General features: G+C 38.0%; 1 protein-coding gene across 2 annotated transcripts; it reads left to right on the top strand.

Annotated features, from left to right (window-relative positions):
- Positions 1 to 2135: 2135 nt before the first annotated feature.
- Positions 2136 to 9834, top strand: LOC120307628 (CCHC-type zinc finger nucleic acid binding protein). 2 transcript variants are annotated; one of them, XM_039342558.1, is made up of 5 exons: positions 2136 to 2308; positions 7126 to 7245; positions 7425 to 7517; positions 7640 to 7838; positions 8694 to 9834. In XM_039342558.1, exons 2-5 carry the CDS (start codon positions 7143 to 7145, stop codon positions 8809 to 8811), a joined length of 513 nt encoding a protein of 170 aa, XP_039198492.1. In that variant the 5' UTR covers positions 2136 to 2308; positions 7126 to 7142; the 3' UTR covers positions 8812 to 9834. The 2 variants fall into 2 exon arrangements, with proteins under 2 accessions (XP_039198492.1, XP_039198491.1); XM_039342557.1 differs by having other exon boundaries at positions 2137 to 2308; positions 7637 to 7838.
- Positions 9835 to 12954: the final 3120 nt, after the last annotated feature.

The following is a 12954-nucleotide window of genomic DNA, read 5'->3' as shown; positions in this document are numbered from 1 at the left end:
AATCCTCAGGTACTTCCCCTGTGCTCCAGGATTTTTGAAAAATATGGTGCAGTGGTTCTGAGATAACATCTGCCAGCTCCTTCAGAATTCTGGAATGTAATCTGTCAGGCCCCAGTTATTTATATTCATCAAGATCGGATAGGTGTTTTCTTACCATTTTCTTGCTTACTTTTTGTTACTAATTTGTCTTTTGCAGTGGTTTTTTTGGGTATGTTGGGCTATAATTTCTTTTTGTGTGAAGTAAAGTATGAGTTAAGCAGCTCTGCTTTCTCCATTGCCTGTTATTTTCTTGCCATCTTCTCTCTTTAGTGGACCTACAGTTTCCTTGACTTTTTTCTTGTTGTTAATATGTTGGAAGAAACTTTTTTTTATCATCCATGATTTCTGTTGCAAGTCTTTGTTCGTTCTGAGCCTTTGCTTTCCTGACTTCATCTTCAGATGTTCTGGCTATCTGCTGACAATCAGCCTTAGTTATGTGCCCCTCTTTCCATTTTTTGTATTTGTTCTTTTTGTCTTTCAGTTTGTGAGAGAAATCTTTGTGCAGCCATGCTGGTTTCTTCTTGAATTTCTTGTTTGTTTTTTTTCAGTGGTATTGCGCTAGTCTGGGCTTTTATGATTGCATTTTTGAGAATTTCCCATGCTTCCAAGGTTGTTTTCTGCTTTAGAGTTTTCATCCATGAGATCTTTCCTAGGTTCTCTCTGAGTTTGTTAAAGTCAGCTCTTTTGAATTTAAGAACTGGTTGGATTGTTTTCTGTTGCTAGTGTTTGTGTTATATTAAATTCCAGTATGACATGGTCACTTTCACCCAAGGTTCCAACAACTTCAATTTCCTCTATCACTTCTTCTCTATTTGTAAGGATTAAGTCCAGTATAGCTTTACATCTAGTTCCCTCCTCCACTTTTTGGATGACAAAGTTGTTGGCTGGGTTGGTTAGGAATCTGTTTGATCTCCCGCTTGCTGCAGAGTTTGTCTCCCAGTTGATATCTGGATAGTTGGAAGACTATTTTTTTTTAATTTTAATGATATACAAATGTTAAAATAATAAAACATCAAGATATTAAAGTTACATTAACAAAAATACCTTGTAAAATCTGATAGTTTTACAGCTTTACTTTTAAGAAAAGTACTGTGCACTTTTAAATGATTCTGTTCCTAATCCAGTTTGTGGTTTCTCATACCACTTAAATGAGACCATCTCTATTTATAGCATATAAAAATATGCAAGGCATTACAGCAGTCTTCAACTGAGCTGGTGTATCTGGAGTAAAATTATGTTTTGATTTAAAATTTGAGAACATTATACAAAATTAACTATGCTCAAACTGATTAACTTTCACATCCTTCTACCGCTGCCTGAAATGTTCCTCAGATGATTCATGTCCCAATATTGCACTACCTTCTCCAAGTAATTATAGTTGTTTTTGAGAAGGATGCTACTTTTGAATATCTTTCTTTGCAAGAGCATTTTTAACTTCAGATACAGTACAAATAAAAGCTTTTCAGGGACTAAAGGGCAGCGGGAAACCCCCGAATCGCAGCTTTTTTCCGCAGCTTCACGTCTCAGGATTCTTTTTTGTTTTCTGACACCAAAGATTCCCCATGGCAATCAGGCAGCGCTCCAGATTTATTCAGATCTCAGTTTCACAGAATTGGGTAGCTTTAAAACTCCCTACGCTTCCAAATAGTGTAAAAGGATCCCAACAAGGCAAAGAGGGCATTTCACACATGGGGACATTGCGAAAAGCATCACGAAGCACAACTGACGCTGCGTCGGCAATCCTACTCCGAACGCGTCACTAGCACTGCTGCCAAATGTCGTTTTCGCCGACTCAGGTGCGCCAACAGGGCGGCAGCCACTGCCTCACAAGCGACGCGCAGACGCTCGCTAAGTATCGCGATAAGCCGCGTGCGAGAAAGCTATTTGGACTCTCCCCCCCCTCACCGTCCTCGTTATTCCAGTAACAGCCCCTCCCCTCGGTTTAGGCCGAAGAATACTGGAGGATATTCCGGTAGGCGGACACCTCCCCCTTTTCCACGGTGCCGATTGGCCAGTACTACTTGTGTCGTCGATGGACTACGCAAAAGCATTCACGGGTTGCCATTGGCCCCGCGGTCGGGATAGAGCCGTGCGCAGATCGGCAGGGCGGGTGTGTGGGGTCGTGTGCAAACCGCGTGTGGCGCAGCCAGCAGGGACTCAACGGTAGCGGGTGGCTAGTCGGATCTCGCGCGTGGACTAAGGAGGAAAAATCCCAAGCCGAGCGGCCATTCCGGATCGAGCCGTCGACGGGAACGAAAGTTCGCGGAAGGTAACCGAACTGACGGAGAGGCTTGCGAATTCGGTGGTGGTGGTGGTGGGGCCTCTGTGGGCGGAGTGAGTTGAGGGAAGGAGGGCGCTGGCTCGTTCCGGCCTACTGCGCGGGAAAAAAAAGCCCAGCCTTACCCGCATTTATTTCCAAGTAAGCGGGATATCGGCGACCCATCGTGGATCGGCCTTCTGTGAGAGGCGGTAAGTAAATCGCTCCTGGTGGCCGCGGCGGGACATCCTGGAGTTGCAAGGAAAAGGGAGCAGGCAAGTCCTATTCGCGGCAAGGATCGCCGCCTTCCCCCATCCCCCCCGGCCCTGAATGCGAATCAAGGGCGACGGGATACGAAGTTTACGCGGACCGCGTGCGCTTGGAAGAGAGGCTTCCTGCGGCCGTAATAGGTCTTGTGACTTGACGAAAAGAAAGCGAGGCTGAAACGAATATCTAAAGCTGCTTTCCGGACTCGCTTGTCTCGGGAAAGCTGGCTCTCCCTGGTGGCGCCACAGCCTCCATGTGACCTGCAGCCTCCACGTGTTCGCCTGCCTAATTCTTAACCAGCATTTTCGGGATTGGCGGGTAGTAGCCCTTTTAACTCACTTCGGCCTTTCTGTCGCTTATTGATACTGGTATGTTACTGAGGAAGAGTGAAATGCAGCACTCCCGATCCTAAAACGTCTTTGTCTCGAAGCCAAGCCCGATCTGGTGGAAAATTCGTATATCTCAGTTGCCCTTTAAGGTCCCGGCCGCAGTCAGCTTTTGGGAGATTTCAGGATGATTTGGGGTGACAGACTCTCTGTTCTAAAATTAAAGTGTAGAATCAGTAAGAGATAAGCAAGAATTTAGTTGTAGCATTCTGTATTACTCGGATTGGTTATGGTTTTCGAAGGAATAGAATGGAGAAAAATGGAGATGAGTCAAGATGAATGCAACCTTAAGAGATCAGTTTCAAAAATATTACCAGGTAATAAAAGTCTTAAATAGAAGTGACAGTGGAATACTACTTCCTATTTTAATTTAGGAAGCTAGATAGCCACAACTACGCAGTGGAGGTAAGAATATTAGATGTCCAATTTAAGACTGGATTAAGGCTGTTGTTGGCCTAAAAACATCTGTTTAGTAGTGACTGCAGATCCTTTGATAACAAGATGATGGCATGCTTGTGTATGTTGGCTATAATAGCTTTATGCTAGAAAATATCACAGGGATACAACAGAATTAAATATTTGAGATTCAATGAGTTTTATAAATGTGGGATTTACTTCTTAATAAAAGAAATAATAGTAACAGAAATTGCACCCTCAGTGAAAAAAATTACATGGTTTTTACAATAATTATGATGTTTAAAATGGATCAGCTAGATAGAAAACATTGCCTATACCACTAAAATATGTTACTGCTTCAGTTTGGGAAAGAGGTAAAAGTTGCTATTGATGGATAATAAGGATAATAGTTGCTTCCTTAATTATAAAGTGACCCGCTCTGCAGTTATTTGAATAAATTGTCAATACAAAAAGTTGCCCCACAGGCTTAGCAGGTTGATTATTTTTAGTGGCAATTATGCTGCTTCATTGGTTTCCCTAGTAAACTTGTGACAAGCTGTTTTTATTGCTGAAAAACAAGCAAAGTCCTTTATAAGGGAGACTAATAGATCCATACCACAACTGTTCAGTAGCAGTGCTGTGGCTCTCAACATGGAGATAGCAAGACAACTTGAAATGATATAGGCCGGGTTTCCTGCCTGAGCAGGGGGTTGGACTAGATGACCTCCAAGGTCCCTTCCAACTTTATTATTATTAATTGATGTGCCTTTACACTAATAGCAAACATAAGTTTTATATATAGAATGACTGTTGATCTTTAAAACTACCTGGGAAACAATTGAAGAACCTGCTTGATTTGTCAGATCTGTGCTGTTCCATCTGGGCTGGCATTTTTAATAGCTGTTGCTAACTAGTAAAATTACTTAGAAACTGTGTGAAAAGCATTGGAAACAATCATTTTGAAGAAAAGCATACCTTTTATAAGGAAGATACCTAGCTGATGCATCAAAAGAATTATTAGGACATTGTTTTAAGTATACATGGAGACCTGTAAATCCTCTGAATTATGAGGATGATAGGTTTCAGCTGGTTTGCTACTGTGGAAAATGTGTGAATATTCTTTCTTGATTGGCAACATATAGTAACGTTAAAAGATCCCAGAAGTTAATATAAGTACTGTCAGTAATCAAAGTAAGTTTCTACAAAATATATATTTGTGGATTTCTGTCAAATCAACTGATTGGTAAGGTAGTAAAATATGTTTTGGAAATTGAGAAAAATATTAGGATATTTGGAAGAATGTGTGTAGAAATGGGAAGATAAAACAATCTATTATGCAGGCCTGAGTGTTTCCAATATTGACTACTTTAAATCAAAAGTTTTATTAATATGTTGGCACAGTTTACAATATTGGAATATTATTTGTTTTCTGAACAGATATTTTTATTTAGCATCTAAATTTTCTTAATTTCATACTTAGAATTTACACCAAAACACAAGGGAAACTTTATATAATAGTTACTGATGTATATATGTATGTTATTTTCTTAGGTAGGTCTTGTTTCAGATACACTGAGCATCTATACTGGAAAATATAACAATGAACCTGAATGAAGAAATTAGATTAAATGAAAGTAAGGAAATAATAGGAACCCCAAAGAAATGAAAAGAAGCAGCAAATAAAAAGAATGGGATGAGATGAATTGGCAGTAGGAGGAACCAAAGAAGAGAAAAGTAAAATTACATTAATAAAAGACAGTTATGGGGGGAGGTAGTTTAAATTAACCTAATAGCCTGGATTGTGCTATATTCTAGATAGCTGTCAAATGGATTACATAGACTTTTAACCCATTGTTTCTGTTGTCTGTAAAAAGGGCTTTATCTTACTTTCATTCTAAATAATCACTCTAAAAATGGGAGTTGGTAAGGATAACTTTAAGGATTCTTAAAATAAAATAACTTCAATAGTAAATCAAGATCTTTGAACATTATGAAAGTGAAAATATGCGTACCTATTCTTATTTAGAGCAGTTTGGTATTTTGAGTAATTGACTATGGAAGATACATAGCTGGTGTCATCAACCATTTTGTGGAACTTAAAGGAGACAAACCAGTTAAACAAGAATGTGATTCTTTTAAATCTGAATAAATTTCAGGTTTGTAATGGTAGAAATAGACAAAGCAATCATTTTTATTCATTTGTTAACATTTGTTGCTATGGCTATTATAGATCTAGTAGTTTAGAAACTATGAAAGTGGGAACTTGAATATTTTTGGATCAGTTAATACTTGCAAACCATCTTGCTCCCTAGATTACATTTTTAAAATAAGATTTTGGTTGTCATCTTTCAGGATTAAAAGGATGCCTAGGTGACATTACCAGATTTTCTAGTGTGGTTTTTCCCAGTCAGGCTCAAGTCACTGCACTTAGACTGCAGCGAGTCATATTCAAGGGAAGAATTTAGACTCCCACATTCCTTATATTTATTTTTAAGTGGGCCTCCACCTGTTTTATCTATCCATGTCCTTGCTGTCTGATTTACTTTAAATCATGTTAAACTGACACCTCTGTCCACTTCAGAAATAAGTAAGAACCAATATTAATCAATGCAACTTGAGACAGAACTTTTAAAGACAAATAAGCATGATTGTGGAAATTTTAAGTTTTTTATTTAACTTGATGGACATATGTCTTCTGACATAATGTTTTGAGAATGGAAATGGCCTTTCCCTAGAAAAATTATGTAGTAACAATATGAACTGAGTTACATGCTTCCAAATATTGCTTTTTTCAGTACAGTTATTTTATGATTCTTTTTTTCTACTGGCAGCAATTACATCTTCACACATGATTATTTGATTTGAGCCTCAATAGTAATGTGTATGTCTGTTTTGTATTGGACTATTAAGCAAAAATAACAAATTTTGTTTCAGTGTAAACAGAAGGTTGGAAGTATACATGTTCTTTGAATCTGGTGATAAAGAAGGTAGGGGGAAAATGATTAGCTAAGGCATGCATCTAGTCCTTAAACTTGGAGAATCTCTAAATAATCTCTTGTTTATGACATGGAGCAAAAAGCACATAACCAGAAGGAGCGGGGTATATATGCTGTGGATTGGGGGGGAGGGTACCACATATTTCTCAGGTTATGCTTTTGCTTCAGGGAAGCTTCCAATTATTTATTAAACATATATGCTGCCTGACTCAGTTAACATTAAAGATTAAAAAAAAAGGCAAGTATGACATGACAGACCAGATGAAATGAAGCAAGAGCTCTTATTTTCTACTACCAAAGATCTGGATGAAGAACCAGGTCTTCCTGGCCCTTCTAAAAATAGAGTGGGGATCATGCAGATCTTGGGGAAATACATGTTTTGGAATTGTGTATGTCAATATATCTTATATGTGCTTGTGCGAATATTCTATATACAGTTGATTTCCCCTTTGGAAGTTGTATTGTGGATTAAAAGACCATTGAATATTATATGTGGATATGTAGAATATTTAACTGTGTAATTTGAGATAACTAATTGGGTGAATAGGAAAAATCTGAAAAAATAATTGAAACTTTACTGCACAGTTTTAAAATAGTTTTAAGTAATTGAAAAACAGTTGCAATTGTTAAAATTATTTTTAATCTACAGATTTTAACTTTAAGCATTGTTTGACATCTTACATATTGTCATAAATGTAAAGTTGATTCTTTTCAAATCTATGTGATAAAAACATTTTTACACAAATACTTAAATTGTTTTTATTAATATTTTCCTCTTGCTTAGAGAACCTAATTGGAGCAATGAGCAGTAACGAGTGCTTCAAGTGTGGGCGTACTGGCCATTGGGCTCGAGAATGCCCCACTGGAATTGGTCGTGGCCGTGGAATGCGAAGCCGTGGCAGAGGTATCATCCCTACCAATAATTTTTTTCATGAATTTGAATCCATACATCTACTTTAATGATTCTCTTCCTTTTTGCTGTATGCAAGATTGAATAGCAATAAAGTAGGATTATAGTCTTATATGTATTTAACTTGATACATGTAGCTACATTCATTGAAAAACTAATATCTTTCTCAACAGGATTCCAATTTATGTCATCATCACTTCCAGACATCTGTTACCGCTGTGGTGAGTCTGGCCATCTTGCCAAGGACTGTGATCTTCAGGAGGATGGTAAGTATTAATAAACAATGGAGAATAAATGCATTATAACAGTTAAGCTTTGTTAAGTTCATGTCCCACAATGCTATCAAGGTTTTATAGTCTTGTTTATATTCTTTCTCTTATTGTGGAAGCCTGCTATAACTGCGGTAGAGGTGGCCATATTGCGAAGGACTGCAAGGAACCCAAGAGAGAGAGAGAGCAGTGCTGCTACAACTGTGGCAAACCTGGCCACTTGGCTCGTGACTGTGATCATGCAGATGAGCAAAAGTGTTATTCTTGTGGGGAATTTGGACACATTCAGAAGGACTGCACCAAAGTCAAATGCTACAGGTAAACATTGGTTTTAATACTACCGGTAAGATGCGCATTAATCCTAATGTTTCAGAACAAAAGGACTGATTAACACACCAATATGCAGAAGCTTCCTCAGTTGCTTGTTCCTGCAAGCATCCCATGATTTTAATTTAGATCCTTTATTGTAACCTCTACCCAGAATTTTATGAATGCTAAAATTGCTATGTTGTATTTTAATGTTCAGTATAGATATTAATACCGCAAAATGTATGGGACATTTATTCTCTTGACTAGCAATACGTTTAAATCCACAGAAACTACATTGTCATAAATGCTGCATAAGTTTATGTACAGATAGATAGATAGATAGATAGATAGATAGATAGATAGATAGATAGATAGATAGATAGATAGATAACCTTTATTGTCATTTTTTTACTGTGGGTTCAATGGCACACATTAAAAATGATATTTAGTTGCTTGCTCTCAAAAGTGCAAACAACACACATTTAAACATACTATATGCAACATATGTATAGACCTACACCCTTACATATAAGTAATATATAAATATTAATCACTGTCCATCTTGAATACATAATGAAAGGAGGAAGCTGTAGAGTTCACAAGATTAATACTATATGAAACAAAACTGACTGAATCTGGATGTTCTGCTTCAGATACCACAAAGCCACCTCCCAGAAGGTAACAAGTAAAACAGGTCATGAAGAGGATGTGTAGTGTCCCAGACAATCTTGCGGACCCTGTTCAAGCAACACTTCTATGCTATGTCCTGGATGAAAGGGAGGGAACTGCCAATAATCTTTTCAGCCATCCTCATACTCTCTGCACCGCCTCTGTGGGGCTAATGTTGGTTTTGTCTCATTTCAGGTGTGGTGAAACTGGCCATGTAGCCATCAACTGCAGCAAGACTAGTGAAGTCAACTGCTATCGGTGTGGGGAGTCAGGACACCTTGCACGGGAATGCACAATTGAGGCTACAGCTTAACTGTTTTCCTTTGTCGCCCCTCCTTTTTCTGATTGATGGTTGTATTATTTTTCTCTGAATCCTCTTCACTGGCCAAAGGTTGGCAGATAGAGGCTATTCCCAGGCCAGTGAGCTTTACTTGCTGTGTTAAAGGAGGAAAGGGGTGGAAAAATCGACTTTCTGCATTTAACTACAAAAAAATGTTTATGTTTAGTTTGGTAGAGGTGTTATGTATAATGCTTTGTTAAAGAACCCCCTTTCCGTGCCACTGGTGAATAGGGATGGATGAGTGGAAAGAGTTAAGTCAGACCAGCAAAGCCTCCCTGGGTTCCATGGAAGTGATCGCATGCAGGAGGAAATAAGCTGGAAGTGTCTGAACTTCCACAGTAATTAATTATATTACAATAATGGCCTTGGATTGTCTGACCTCAGTAACAGTTAAAACACCAAGTATTTATATCAGGCCTTACCAAAAGCATATAGCGAAGTGGGATAAACAAACAAACAAACAAACAATGCACATGCCTGTTAATGGCCACAAGAGTGAGGGAGAAATTGAAGTAACCGTAATACAATAAATGAATGTCTAATGCGAGGTAACAAGGGAATGGGAAACATTAAATATTTCAAACTAAATCAAACCCAGAACATCAGTGCTTTGAGTATACACAATTTGGAGCTATTCAGGACTTGAAAAGAACTGCATTTTCACAGAAATCAAGATGTTATTTTTGTATACTATATCACTTAGACAATTGTTGAGTTTCATTTGCTTGTAATCAGTTTTTAAAGTCAGATGGTAAAAGCAATTGAAGTCCTAGAATATAGAAATGTAATTTTAAACTATCAATAAAGCTGGAGGAGGAAGGGGAGTTTGACTGAAGTTTTTTTTGGTTTGGAGTTTATTTTTCAGCTACATAATATTACATAGATAAATGTAGAAAAAAGCTAAAGAATTGACTATTGTACTACAAATGTATAAACAAAGTTAATTCCTGTATCATTTAAACTGCAGAATTTGTTAAATATATCACTTCAGAAACAGCATTTGCATTTTTTTTCTCTTAGGTGACAACTGTGATATAATTAGGAATGCTTATTTACTCCTGTAAGTAAAGTAAGCTACCATTCAGAATGTTTAGACAAAAAAAGTGCATTGGGAACATTAAAGCTTGCAGTTTTACCACTGGTGGAATGGTGGAAGGAATACTGAAATCATAGAAAGTTTAATACTGTTGAGGACATAGACAGTATCTTTCCATTCTTCTTCTGTTTTTCAGTATCTATCTTGCTTAAATCAAACTAAAGCTATCAGTTACAACAAAGTAAAACTGCATAAAACAAAGTATAGATGCACCATGTAATTTTTATAATTTATATATTGTTTTACATAGGTGACTGAAATCAATCTTTTAGAACTGACTAGCAGTATTGTGACTTATTATCAGAACTTGATCTGTGACATTTGTTCTCTCATATAAAAATATTGGTTGCCATCATGTTTTCCTCAGAATTCAGATTTGAAAGTGCATCATGCCCTGATCAAAAGAGATCTCAACCACAGAAAAATGGTTGTTGAGGATGAGGAGGATGGAGAAGGCTATAAAGTCACTGCTAAAGAATTTCGCTTCCATCAATTCACAATCACATAAATAGCAATAGCACTATGTAGGAAATATACCACAGTGGTAATGGGAGTCTTTAACTACCCTGATATCAACAGGGAGACAAAATTCTGCAGCAAGTGGGAGATCAAACAGATTCCTAACCAACCTAGCTGACAACTTTGTCATCCAAAAGGTAGAAGAGGGAACTAGAGGGAAAACTATACTGGACCTAATCCTTATAAATAGAGAAGAAGTGATAGACAGAGTTGAACTTTGGGCCAGAGTGACCACTTCATATTGGGATTCAATATAATGCAAACACAAGCAATAGAACTGTTCTGTCCCAGCCTATGAGAGTCCTTGTTATGCTCACAAGGAGAAACCCCTCTTCCAACAAGCAGGCAGAAACCACACGAAAAAACCAACCCCTTTTATTCTCACACCTGAATCAGTCCAAGGTAAACAAACACAGTTCACAGAAACTCAGGCCTCAACATGAACGGTTGCCTTTGGCAACCAGCACCTCCCACACCTTCTCTTTTATTATGCAGCCAAGGCATGGCTTCCTAATGTCTTCTCCTTTGCCTTTGGAGGTGCCCTATTGTGTTCCTCTGTCCTCTCTTTTCTTGCCAGCATTTTCGTGCACCCTGGATGTTTCCCAATTGTTCTTCATCACTGTTCAACTCAGGCTCCCAGCACAGCTGTGTCTCAGCCTGAGCATAAGTAGAGGGGCTAGGCTCCCTGTCAGACTTAAGTCTTGGAGCTCCTCAGAGCCTTCCTCTGATGTCACTCCAGGCCCCTCATCTGATTCCTCACACTCAGCTGCCAGGTCCATTGACTGGTGAGCAATCATAAGAACAAAATCCAGCCAGTGCTTCAAAAGAGCTGATTTTAAAAAACTATCTCCTAAATGGGAAAACAATTCAAGAAGTATGTGAAACACTGAAAAATATAGCAATAGTATTTAGACATATATACTGCTTTACAGTGCTTTTACAGGCCCTCTCTAAGCGGTTGACCGTATATTGCCCTAACAATCCGGGTCCTCATTTTACTGATCTTGGAAGGCTGATTCAACCTTGAGCCAGTGAGACTTGAACTGCCAAACTGCTGGCAGTCAGCAATCAGCTAGAAGTAGCCTGCAGTACTGCATTTTAACCATTGCCAAACCAGGACTAGAAAGTGGTGCAACACCATCACTCCTTTCTTGACAAATGGTATGTCCAGCAAGTTATCCCAATAAGATACAACTGTGGAAATTCACAAGGATCCTCAATAATAGCAAACAATTTGCATGTTACTCATATTGCCTCATGTCAGTGTTAATGAGACCAGAAAAATAGCAAACAAGAATTCACTTGGACAACATCCAATTGGAAACCACTGCTCTCTAAAAAGCACAGTGAAATATGTTTGCCAAAGGACAACCTGGGTGATGGGGCAGATTGTTAGAAACATTTTCTGAGTACAGATAAAAACAACTTTGTGTCACGAATGAGAAATTGTATGTTTAGAAAAAAATGAAACAATTTCAACAAAAGAAACCCATCCCTATGGGATAATGATTTGGGGTTTTTTTCAACCTCTGCATCAAGGCTGCTTGAAATCAGTGAGAGTATTAGACTCTGCATTGCATCAGCATACTCTACAGAAGAATGTTAGGGAAATCAATGGTCTGAAGTTTAAATGACTTGGTGATTGCAACAGAAAGGTCCAGAACAACTAAATCTTACAGATGAATGAATAGCTGAAGCATTTTTGGAATGACCAAGTCAAAGCCCTGACCTTTACAGGGTTTGTAGTATGATCTGAAGCAAGCAGTTTATGCGAAGCAGCCACAGTAAAGAAAAAATCTTCAATGTGCAGGATTGGTCAACAGATACAGAGATCATTTATCTAAAGTAATTGTTGCTAAGAGAGGCCACTAAATCTAAAACTTTATGTGCTCTGTCTAGCAAAGACGTTATATACTCTATCTTGATTAATAGTCCTTAAATTTTGATTACATACCAAAGCATCTCACCACTATAGAGTGTAGTCACCCAGAGTATGACAAATGCAGCACACCTAAAAGTTGAAGATTTTGGAACACCAACATTAAATTAGTGACGAATCAGGAAACGAACCTGTTGAAAAATAGTACACTACCTATGAGAGCAGGATCCTTACTTTCGTACCCTGCGAGTTAAAAAGCTTAGAGCCATTTATCATTCAACTATATCTGAAAGTACCTTCTATTAATCCAATAACTACAGCGTTGCCTCTGTTTCAGTGATCCACGATTAGAAGCTGGATTTTTAATCAGAATGACTAGTAAAGAATTCTTGGAAACTTAAAACCTGCACTTGTTTATAAAGCTTCAACTAATAGAGATATTAAAAGCAACAACACTGCATTTTTACGCTGTTTTTTTACATGAAAGCATCTCTGATCCACACAAATACAAAAGTAGTACAAATAAAAAGTAAGTTTATAGAATACAGTAAATTTAACTTTACTTTAAAAAGGATAAAGGAGAAACAGAAACAAAGATAATCCATCGCAGGTTTTCAACAAG

Source organism: Crotalus tigris, unplaced genomic scaffold (assembly GCF_016545835.1).
Source record: "Crotalus tigris isolate CLP2741 ecotype Arizona unplaced genomic scaffold, ASM1654583v1 scf7180000017799.356649, whole genome shotgun sequence".
Lineage (NCBI taxonomy): Eukaryota > Metazoa > Chordata > Lepidosauria > Squamata > Viperidae > Crotalus > Crotalus tigris.
This window is presented reverse-complemented; position numbering and strand designations above follow the sequence as displayed.

Excerpts from the sequence above, each read along its gene's own strand:
- LOC120307628 (XM_039342557.1), top strand. The coding sequence starts at position 7,143 with ATGAGCAGTAACGAGTGCTTCAAGTGTGGGCGTACTGGCCATTGGGCT. Across the intron at positions 7,246-7,424 it reads AATGCGAAGCCGTGGCAGAG|GATTCCAATTTATGTCATCA; the intron begins GTATCATCCCTA and ends CTTTCTCAACAG. Across the intron at positions 7,518-7,636 it reads CTGTGATCTTCAGGAGGATG|AAGCCTGCTATAACTGCGGT; the intron begins GTAAGTATTAAT and ends CTCTTATTGTGG.